Here is an 11,586-nt window from a genome sequence, read left to right as displayed (position 1 = left end):
ACTAACATTTACTGAGCATCCCCCGCAGGCCAATTGTTTAGGGCTCCAGAGCCCAGACTGCTGCCCTTGACACTCCAGCTGCTTCCTCGGTTTAACACCTTTGCCTCCTTCAGCAGTGCTTGGCCTAGAAGGCGGAAGCGCAGGAAAGGTCTCCAGAAAACAAAGGACACAACTTGAAGGAAAACCAAAAAAAATTAAAAACTACCGTCGGGAGCCTGAGCCTAGCCCTTAACCGACTTTCACCAGCGCCTACCGGCACCTACAACTCCCGCCCCTCAGCCCCACCCGGAACCTCCACAGCCCCCGCCCCTTCTCCCGCGGCTCGCGCTCATTTGCCGGCGCCTTTCACTTCGCGTCCTCATTGATCCTGCTTTCCCCTCTTCTTCTACGCTCTTCGCTCAGCCCCGCCCCTGTCCTACAAGTCACAAAGCGCAGGCTCGTTGCTCTCCTGGACCTTTTTCCGTGTCCCTTACCCCTTCTTCCCGGCATTCCTGTTTCCGCTTTCACACTACTATCGGTTTTTCACCACCACCGAGGCACTTCGCGCTCCGGGCTTCAGTGACGTCATCTCTCAGCGCCGCACTGACACCCGCCGGTGGAAAAGGGAACAGCTCCGCCGCCCTTCGCCTCTTTGTTGGGCTACTGCTCCTTCAGTTATCATGGCGCCATCGCTGTGGAAGGGGCTGGTAGGCATCGGCCTTTTTGCTCTAGCCCACGCCGCCTTTTCCGCTGCTCAGCGTAAGTGCATGGGGGACAGAGACTGCTCCCATGTGGGACCCTGGGGGCGGTGTGTAGGTGCATCCCTGCGGGACTGTCAGACCGAGTGTCCAAAGAACGGTCATTGGAGACGTTACAGTTTGGGGTGACTAAGACGAGCAGTGCCGGGGTCCAGGGTGGAAGCTTTGGAGTTTGAGTTCGAGGCGAATAAGGCATCAGATATTGCGGGAAGGTTAGAAGGGAATGTCTAGGAGAGGATTCAGAGCGGGAGTCTATTCCAGAATCCAGGACAAGTGATGTCAAATCCAGCACGGGGCAGGTCAGGCAATGTGGAATAGAGGAGTCCAGATGCTCTCGGTCTCGTGACAGCCAGGTGGACAACATTTTGGGTACTCCTGGGCTGTCCAGATACAGACGGAGAAGTAAAGTGACCCGTGCATGGCCTTAGGGAGACCCGGGGGAAAGACCATTAGACTGGAAGTCTGAAGGACTAGTTAAAAATTTGCTTTACTGCTATAAGTGTATGTGACCTTGTGCAAAGGATATGTGCTTCACTGCGTTGTAAAATTCAGTCTTTGGTCATTGGTTGAAACTGCATTGTGCTTAGGTGCTAGGGGTACAGTGATGCCCGGAGGGAGTTCAAAATCTAGTGGAAAAGCAAGTGGATTGAGAAATGATCACAACAAAGTGATATATATGCTGTGCTTAAAGCATATAAGAACGCGTGGAGCTGGGGAATTAAGTATCTTCGAGCCTTGCTGCACAAAGTGTGCTCAATTGACCAGCACCAAGAGCTCGTTAGAGACACCCAGGCTCCACCCCAGATCTGTTGAAACAGAATCTGCGTTTTAATAAGATCCCAGATGATTTGTATGCACATTGGTTTGAGAAGTACTGTCCTGGAGGAGATTAGGCTACACTGGTGTACTGTCATTTTCTACAACAAGCTTCAGCTGTAAAATTGTATAACCATAGCACAAGGAGGGCCCTGGGAGATTACTGAAGTCTAATCCCTTCGTTTTACAGATGAGGAAATGCCTGGCTAAGGTAGTGTTAGACTCAGATTACGCTTCATGCAAACAGAAAAGCTAGCTGGGAATTGAGCAGACTGTAGGAGGTTAGTCAAAATCTATTTTTGGTATTGGTTTGATTTTTCTTGTACACCTGTCCTTATGATAAACCTAGTAAATTGAAACTTAAGAAATGTCTCTAAGTATATTGCTTTTTTTAAAAAAGAGTCAATACATGCTTACTCAAAGCAATTTGAATATTTTAGTTCAAAGTACATTATTAAATAGGGATTATTCTAGGTTCATCTAGAATCAAGATTCTGTATTTTGTGTTTCAGTTTATGAGAATGCCTTGTGGATTTTTCACTGCAGTGAGACCTTACAATGCTCATGTTGGGAAGATGCTAATATTTACCTTTGAGATTGTGTCATGTTAGATTGTAGCAGGAGATAGTACACTATGGTGTTGCATCATGCTCATCTTTACCATAATGAACTCTATTATAGCAACACACTGATCATATACTACATTTCTTTTAATCTCCATGTTATTTCCATTTTGCTGTTAGGGAAACTTGGGCAATGAAAAGATAATGCGATCCTTTGATACTAAGAAACGTTCCCGCTCCCACATTTTAAGGCTCTGAAATTGAAACATGTGTTACAATCATTGAGTGTGTCTTAAATTGAATGAGATACAGTTAATTGAAGAGCTATTACTCTACTCCAGGTTTATCAACTTCCACATCTGATTCTTTTGTCCCTTGCTGCCTTCTGAGGTGAAAGCAGCTGCACAATTATAATTAAATAGCAGTAAAAGCAGAAACTGATGTCCTGAAATTCCTCTTCCACTGCCCCAGTGTGCTCTCTTAGGAGAAACGTTTCCATAGTAGTGTTACTTTGTCCATACTATGTGATGTTGGTGCTGTTTCAGAGTTGAGATTTTCTATAGATTTACTATTTTTTTATTATTGTAATTTCTTTGACTAGTTTATGCAATAAGTAGTTTCAGAGGCTTCTACTTTTTGTGGTAATGGAAAGAAAAATTATGCTTAGGTATTTCTGCCTGATACTTGCTCACCTATAATTTTTTACCCTGTTTTATAAGGTGACAAAGCAGGTCATGATGAGAATAAAATAGTTCAAGATAAGGCTGACTACCCTAGAAGATAGAAGTTTTTGAAGAATTAGTATTAGCATTACTTTATATAGCATATAAGTCCACCGCTTATTTGGTATATTGATTTGATTGTATTTTAAAAAAGAAATATGATTTATACTTTCCTTAATGGTATGCTTCTGGTTTATAGATCGTTCTTATATGCGATTAACAGAAAAGGAAGATGAATCACTGCCAATAGATGTAAGTTGGTCATTTATATTCTGTTAAAATATATTTTAAAAAGTTAACCACTAGTCAAACAATACCCTATACCTTGAGTGGTTGTGTGAGTGCAGCCTGTTGAAATCCTTGCTTAGTGTATACTAAGTTGATCTTCTGTATATGAAGGTAATTGAAAATGAAACTCGATGAAGGGTGGGATGGGAGAGGGAGTGGGAGAGGGGAGGGCCGCAGGAGGGAAGGAGGTTGGGGGGGGGAGCCACAACAATACAAAAGTTGCACTTTGTAAATTCACATTTATTAAATAATAAAAAGAATAAAAAAAGTTAACCACATAGGTTATAGTTTTTTACTGATTTTTATTCTCTTAACAATTTCCAGACATGAAATAACATCTGTTCTCTACTCTTTATAAAATGCAAAGATTTTGTTTCTAAAATTATAGATGAAATAGTCTTTCTAGAAGTTTCTCTGTTCATGGTATGAGATGGATTTTTTTTTTAAAGATTTATTTATTTATTTGAAAGACAGAGCATGAGAGTGAGTGAGTGAGTGAGTGAGAGAGATCTTCCATCTGCTGGTTCATTCCCCAAGTGGCTGCAACAGCCAGGTAGGAGAAGCCAGGAACTCCATCTGGGTCTCCCATGTGGGTGGCAGGGACCCAGGTACTTGGGCCATCTTTCACTGCCTTCCCAGGAAGAGAGCTGTGTTGGGAGCAGAGCAGCCAAGACTGCAACCCAATGCTTGGATATGGGATGCTGGTATTCCAAGCAATGGCTTAAGTCACTGTGCCCCCAATGCTGGGCCCTTGGCTTTACTTTTTAGAAAAGTTCCTATTTATATAAAGTTTTAAAGCAAGTAAAACAGTATGTTGTTTAGGGATATATATAGGTGGTCAAACTGAAAAATAAGTATTTGTAAGCTCAAATGACATATTCATGCCTCACTCACAATTTTTCTGTTTACTGTGTTTGAAATTATAAGAGTAGTAAGTTCTTTGTAACAGAATCAATACCTGTAAAACTGAAAACCGACCCCACACAATTGAAACAACAACAAACAGACCTCATTCCTCAGCAATTCTCTGAACAGTTTGGAGTATGTCAGTAGTTCAGACTTCTTCCTATGCATAAACAATAGTGTCTTTATTTGTGTATGTGTAGTTTTGCCAAATCAAAAACAAAGTCTTTTTCTTTAAAAGAAAAATGGTTACATGTGCATATATATATAGTTTTACAATTAGCCTTTTTTATCAACAATTTATCTGAAACATTTTCATGATAACTCAGGTTGACAATATTCTTGTTAACAGTGCCATTGTTTGCATTGTGTAGAGTAAGTGTTCTTGGTACAGTGGTGGTGGGAATGTAAACTGACATTACATGACATCAGATTTTAACTCAGAATAATACCTTGTGGCTAATTTTGACTGTAGTCATCTGTAATTAAGGATATTTTAGATGTGGCTATTAAGTTATTCTCTTATCACTTTTGCTTTTTGGTGGATACACTTGCACACACACACACACACACACAGAGGTTAATTTGTGAATATTTAAAATAACTTTGTTCTGTTTACAAATTGGAAAGTTTGAAATAAAGAAAATATACCAGAAAATATACTGTGCAGCGGATTAAGCCACAGCTTGTAACAACTGCATCCAATATTGGTGAGCCAGTTTGAGCCCTGGCTGCCAACATGTCCAGTCCAACTTCCTGGTAATGTGCCTGGGAAGGCAGCAGGTGATAGCCCCCTGCACCACACATGTGGGTGACCGGGATGGAGTTCCTGGCTCCTCGCTTCAGCTTGGCCCAGCCCTGGCTGTTGCAGCCATTTGGGAAGTGAACCAGCAGATGAAAATCTCTGTCTATCTCTCTATCTCTCTGTCTCTCTGCCTTTCAAATTAATAAATAAAGAAAATATGCCTATAATCCCATGTTGGTTAGTTTCTAATTGAAGGTTTTTGCTTGGACAACCTCTTTGAAAGCAAGTTGATATTATGTGAGAGTACTTTAAACAGTGTTTCCACTTCTGTGTTCCAGGAGATATATACAAGATTATTCATATTGCTTTGTAAAAGTTACAAACAAGAAACAATCTAGCAACATGTAATGGGCAAATTGTGCTATCTTCATATAATGAAATACAAAACACAGTGAAAGTAGACTACAGCTACATTAGTATAGCAGGGATAAATTTCACTATCAATGTTGAGCGAGAAGGACTAGACCAAAAAGAGTACATTTTTAAAAATTCAGAATGGGCAAAAGTAAGCAATATATGTTTTAGAAATATGTACATGGCTGGTAAAATTATCAAGAAGAGCAAGGAGGGGCTGGTGTTGTGGTACAGCACGTTAAGTCATCACCTGGAATACCAGCATCATGTTTGAGCCCTTGTTTTAGTCCTGGCTACTCCACTTCTAATCCAGTTCCCTACTAATGCATCTGGGAACGAAGTGGAAGATGTCTCAAGTGCTTGGGTTGCTGCCACCCATGTAGACCAGGATGGAGTTCCTGGCTTTGGTCTGGCCCAGCCCTGGCCATTACTGCTATTTGGGGGAGTGAACCAGCAGATAGAAGCCCTCTCTTCCCCTTTGTCTCATTCTGCCTTTCAAATAAAGAAGTAAAGTTGTTTTTTTTTTTTAAGAAAAGCAAGGAATTGGTTAAAACACAGCTAGTTACAATAGTTAATGTTGAGAGAGAGTCTGGGATGTAATTGGACAGGGATATGTGAGACTTGAAAGATAATGGTGATGTTCTGTTTCTTAATCTGTGTGGTGGGTGCATATTATTGCTTTTCTTTGCACTGTACACATAGGCTTTATATGATCTGTGTGATGTTGAAGAATAATACAGTAAAAAATTCTTAGCTGCTCTTGAAAGTAGGTAATATTTGATAATTGAGTTCTGAGTGGCTCACTAGCATGGCAGTACTCAGTGATTTTGCTTCTTTGGGCATGTCACTAAGTTAATTTATCAAGGCGTCAGATGTATTTTTCCCACTGAGCCACAGAATTTGTAGAAGATTTTATCCTGAGTCAAAATCATTTCAAGTGAGAATTGACTCCTTAATGAGTGATATTGAGAGAACTACCTGTTAGAGGCTGAGAGAAGATTGCAGATGCTTCTAATAATATTTGTGTGCTCTTGTAGTAATTTCAATCTTTATACTCACAGATAGTGCTTCAGACACTTCTGGCCTTTGCAGTTACCTGTTATGGTATAGTTCATATTGCAGGGGAGTTTAAAGACATGGATGCTACTTCAGAACTAAAGAATAAGTAAGTCTTTTCATTTTCATAGGCTTGAAGTTCATTTTCATTGCATAAGGGTTTGCTTTACTTGTAAGCTAAAATTTATGTTTTCTGGTACGTGAAAGTTAATTTTGTTTTTACATTTTGATTATGCAATTTGTGTGAGTAATGAGGTAAATATATTGAGGCAGTATTTGAAATGATAGGGCAAATGGAAGCTGAATGGCAGATTTTTGGCATTAGAATAAGATACAAAGTTGTTTTACTGGTTGCTTAATATTATCAGTGATTGGCTGGTTGGCAATAGATAGATGGAACAGTAATCCCACAGAAATTTTAACCAAGCTTCCTCCTTCTACCCTTCCCCCTTATTCCCTTCCTTCTTTCCCCTTTCATTCCCTCTTTCCTTTCTCCCTCCTACTCTTCCTCTACTCTTTTCTTCCTCTTTTCATCCTCTGGTCCTACATTAGTCTTTGGAAGAGTAAGGGGTTTTCTGTTTCCTCTCACTTGAGTTTATGTTAACATAAACTCTGCTCTCAGGCCCTTTTCTATCCCTGGATTAAAGAATGTTTGTTATTCTACTTGCTTTTCTCTTCTGTACTTCTTCTAAGCTATTTTCTAAGCTATTGTTTCTTTGCTTGCTTTCCTTTTCCATATTTTTACTTTCCTAACATCCTCTGGTTTTGTTGAATTCCATCTTTGGACTTTACTCACCTTTTTGATCTGGAAATGATAAACCCTTTATAATATTTTTTGGAAGGCTTCACAGTAAATAATTATATGTTAGAGGAAATGAAATCATCTTCCCATTTACATTTACTGTTATTTACATTTTAAATACTTACATATTAGGCCTCCTGTTTTGTAAAGGATGATACTTGCATATTTAGGTGGGGTAACTTTGAGATTTGAGTTTTTAATCAAAGGAAGGATTCTCTTGTTCTTTCCAGGAAAATAATATTAAAAACAAACACAATAAAGGCCATACACTGAGGTGTTTGTGAACTCATTTAGACCATATATATCTCACTGGGGAAAAAAAAAAGGAAACTCCACTCCCACCACTACACTTAGAAAAAGTCTATGAAGAATCACAGGCAAGGAGCCAGGAAAGAAAGAAGTGAAACAGAATGGCGTTAAGTAGGTGGTAGCAAAAATATATGAGCTTGGACAATAGCAGGTACAGAGGGCCAAAAGATTCTTGGAAAACAAATCTGTGAAGTAATCATGGCTTGAATTGTGAGCACCAAATGAGAATAATCAAGGAGTAATTTATGTACTGGTTTTGTAAAAGACCATTTAGCACGGGTTACTGTTAGATTTACAGGGGTGATTAAAGTTGAGCTAGTACTTACATTGTTCTTCTTAGCGGAATGGCTGAGTAAAAAAAATTGAGGGCTTGGGAGCAAGCATTTAGCTTAGCAGTTAAGATGCCTGCATCTTATATTGGAGTTTCTGGGTTTGATTCCTGTCTCTGGCTCCTGCCTCCAGCTTCCTGCCAAGGCAGACCCTAGGAGGCAATGGTGATGACTCAGGTAATTGGGTTTCTGCCACCTGTGTGGCAGCCCTAGTTTGCAGTCCTGGCTTCTGGCTCTGGTCCAACTTCAGCCATTGCAGGCATCTGGGGAACAAACCAGCAGATGGGAACTCTCTGTCTCTTCGTGTCTCTGCCTCTCAAATAAAAGAAAAAATAAGTAAGGTAACAGTTTAATGCTGCCATTCCAGGTTTGTTATTCTCTTTGAGCAGGAAAAGTGAGATACAGTATGGTTATCATTTATAGACTGATTTCATGAGCTTATAGTTAGTTAAAAATGTAAGCAATAGGAAATGCATAATTCACTAGAATCCTGCTATTTTCAGATAGGCTTTTGTGAAGATTATCTAAAATTGATGCCTTCTTTTTCTTTTAAGGACATTTGATACATTAAGGAATCACCCATCCTTTTATGTCTTTAACCACCGTGGTCGAGTACTGTTCCGGCCTTCAGATACAACAAATTCTTCAAATCAAGACGCATTGTCCTCTAACACATCATTGAAGTTACGAAAACTTGAGTCGCTGCGCCGTTAATATTTTTACAAATTATAATAGGACAGGACACAGAGCTCAATATTGGAGTTTGGGGCATAAAACACTCCCCGCATTAGTATTTATATTGATCTCTCAGACCAATTTAAAAAAAAATCTATGGCCCTTGTTTGTACACTGTTAGTCAAGTCCTTAATGCAGTATTGGTTATCTATGAAATGAGTCTTTGATTGAATTTCATATAAGGAATTTTTTTCATTTAAGACAAATTAACATATTTTGTAAAGTCACTGTTTTGAACACATTGAAAAATGTTGATGGTTTCTGTGATTATTTATTTTCTTAAATTTCTTTTCTTTTGCACTACAGTTTTTAGGATCCTTTTGGAAATACTGTGTGACTACTGCATTTTGCAGCATGAGTTATAGTAAAATGGTCTTCAGTTCTTAATAAATGAACTTCCCTAATGAGACCAAAATGGTGACTTTTCCACTCTTCTTTTATCCCCTAAAAAGTGGCTCTGCTTCAGCAGATATTTGCCAGTTTTTAATTTATCCATGACTTCTTACTCCATCCCACTCCCGTATACTTTCTAGCATTGACTTGTCTTGTTTAATTACTTCTCTGAGATTCTGTGTAGTGAGAAATTTTTGTGTTAGAAATTCCTTGTCATAGCAGAAGTATTTAACAGGTTCAACTTGTTGTAAAACTGTTTTTGTTCTCTTCATTTATGTGTAGAAATGTGCTCGAAGTGATTATGTAGTATAGGAATAGTTGAAGATAGACCAAAAATGACCATTTGTGATTTCATTATCCTGCCTATATAAAGGAATGATAATTGTTGAGGAAAATGGATTACTTGTCATTAGTTTAACTTATTCAGAGTCTCTGTTAGTTTATTCCATGCTAAACTAGTGAACTAAATGAAAATAAAGGAAACTTCCCATTAATCTAAAGGCAGACTTAAAGGAATTGGGCCAAATATGTTCTAAATATTTGGAATGAATATATTTTTTTAGAAACTTCAAGGCCACTTAAGAAATTGTCTTGTAGTTTTGATTTATAGAAGGTTTAGAGTTTTCTATCTTCACTCTGTTGGTGAAGTTTGAGGATGAGGATACAGAATTGAATTGTTTTAGAAACAGTGATTTTACTCTAGGAAAAATTTGGCTAGCTCTTTGATCTAGAAAGCTGCAGGAATCTCACCATTTTGGTATAAAGAATAATGCATTTTTTAATTGTACAGGTGTAAACACATTGCTTTTGTTGAATTGTATGGGTGTAAAGGGAATAACTGTATGCAGGTTTGAAAAGGAAATATGCTTTAGGCAAGAGTCATAAGATGCCCTTATTCTTGATGGCGTTTTTCCATTAGAAACGAACCTCATTTCTTTTATTCTGCCTGGTAACGCACAGCCCCATGGCATGAGATGAATTTGTCATTGGATTTTTATTAGTGTTGTTTTGTTCTGTTTTGTTTTGCCAATCCAGTCTGTCTGTGGAATACTGACTCTGCTCTCTAATGAGAACAAAGTTAGAATCTGCCGATAGCCTAAAATAATTTAGGAATATGTTAAAAGTGTGGAGTCGGGAGTTAAAGTGATGATAATTAAATCAAAATAGTGTGTGAAAAGCAAGCTCCTTATATCAGTCTTGTCTACCTTTCCTCAGGTATAACTTGATTTAGGAGAGTTTCTTGTTTTCTTCTCTTTTGGGGCTGAATTCCTTTCCTAATATGTTTCTGTAACATTGTTGAGATGTAGTTTGCCTGCCTTATAGTTGACCCATTCAGAGGGTACAATTCTGTGACTTTTAGTGAATTCACAAAATTGTGAAATATCGACCACAATCACTTTTAGAACATTTTGCAGTCCCAAAAAGAATCTCCCTGCACTTTAAAGGTTGCCTCATTTTCTCCCAATGCCACCCCCCCAACCCCTGTCAACCCTAGGGAACTACTAATCTACTTTCTATCTGTATAGATATACCTTCTCTGGACATTTAATATAAATGGATTCATAGAGTATCTGGTCTTCCATGAGTGACTTCTCCCAAAGGATTGTTATATGGAGTGAGAAGTTGTTCTTATCTTGTGATTAATTATTGCTGTGAAAGGACATGATTCGCCAATTGAATATATTTAAGGAGAGAAGATCAGATACTTAACAGGTTTCTCAGTTGATCAGATGTAATAGATTTTTTTAGGCATTCATAATGTATTACTTATTATATTTTGGCTAGTTTCTAGAATGGATATTGAACTCTTTGCCTGCCCAGTTAGGAAAGACCTGCTAAAAATGATGCCAAATAATTTGGCAAATAATTGACATAGTAATTTTCAGTGTGTACATCTTTGCTAGCAGCTTGTATACCTCGGGCTAGCTGAGCTCCCCAAATTTCTTTTTTAATTGACTCCAGTCAATTTCTGCTGACTTTTCCAAGTATGTACCATAGGACTAAAGGTGATTTGGGTACATTGTAACCCTGCTAAATGTATTAAGTATGGAACTTGATTTACAGTACTATGAGACAGTCTGTTACTGCCTAAGGTAGTTTAAAAATATGTGAGCTAGCTCAGTTTGCAGTTGACTGTGATTTCAGTGACATTCAGAAGTGTGTATCAATCAAAGTTCTCAAGAATACTGGAAGACTCACTTCTTAATAACCAGGGAACCAGCCAAATGGCCCAGTGGCAAAAAGTGCAGACTTCTGCGTTGGAAACTCTTGTGCTCTCTAACTTCCTACTGATGGTTTCCTAAGCACTGTGGCTTAGCTTTGAGTGGCACAACAGCATCTTCCTGGTTGTATGTGGCCTGTTTCCATGATGTATTGAGTGTTTGTTGTGAGCATCAGTGCCTGTAACACCAAGCTAAACACATTTTTTGGATATGTTCTCTCTCTTTAAATGACCTTACCCTGTCCAATAAATAAATGATTGTCTCACCCTGTTTTTGGTAGTGGTTTTTTTTTGTTTCATTTTGTTTTGCGTTTTTGATTTTTAATCTCATTTCTTCTGCTTCTCTGTCCCCAGAAAAATGTAAGAGCTAATTTTATGACTATATTTTCCAGTGTGATTTTGTTTTACTAAATTCAATAGATACTTTCTATTTAATTGTACATGTAAATTCTATTGCAGTTTTAAGCTTTAATAGAATGTATAAGCTCATATTTATGAATCAGTAAGTGCTCTTTGAAGTATAGGAATTAGTCCTTGAGCAGAGTGTCTATAA

The 11,586-nt window shown here is 38.5% G+C and overlaps 1 protein-coding gene across 1 annotated transcript; it reads left to right on the top strand.

The window, feature by feature from the left end:
* Positions 1–319: 319 nt before the first annotated feature.
* MMGT1 (membrane magnesium transporter 1) lies at positions 320–11,304 on the top strand. Its single transcript, XM_017349949.4, has 4 exons — positions 320–738; positions 3,038–3,090; positions 6,250–6,353; positions 8,239–11,304. The coding sequence occupies exons 1-4, from the start codon at positions 660–662 to the stop codon at positions 8,396–8,398; spliced, it is 396 nt and encodes a 131-aa protein (XP_017205438.1). The 5' UTR covers positions 320–659; the 3' UTR covers positions 8,399–11,304.
* The last annotated feature ends 282 nt before the right edge of the window (positions 11,305–11,586 follow it).

Source organism: Oryctolagus cuniculus, chromosome X, assembly GCF_051225735.1.
Source record: "Oryctolagus cuniculus isolate XC-2025 breed Fujian yellow rabbit chromosome X, ASM5122573v1, whole genome shotgun sequence".
NCBI lineage: Eukaryota > Metazoa > Chordata > Mammalia > Lagomorpha > Leporidae > Oryctolagus > Oryctolagus cuniculus.
This window is presented reverse-complemented; position numbering and strand designations above follow the sequence as displayed.

Bases quoted from the DNA above. Each gene is read 5' to 3' on its own strand.
- MMGT1 (XM_017349949.4), top strand. From the start codon at position 660: ATGGCGCCATCGCTGTGGAAGGGGCTGGTAGGCATCGGCCTTTTTGCT. The intron at 3,091-6,249 runs GTAAGTTGGTCA...TTATACTCACAG, and splicing joins ATGAATCACTGCCAATAGAT to ATAGTGCTTCAGACACTTCT. The intron at 6,354-8,238 runs GTAAGTCTTTTC...TTTTCTTTTAAG, and splicing joins ACTTCAGAACTAAAGAATAA to GACATTTGATACATTAAGGA.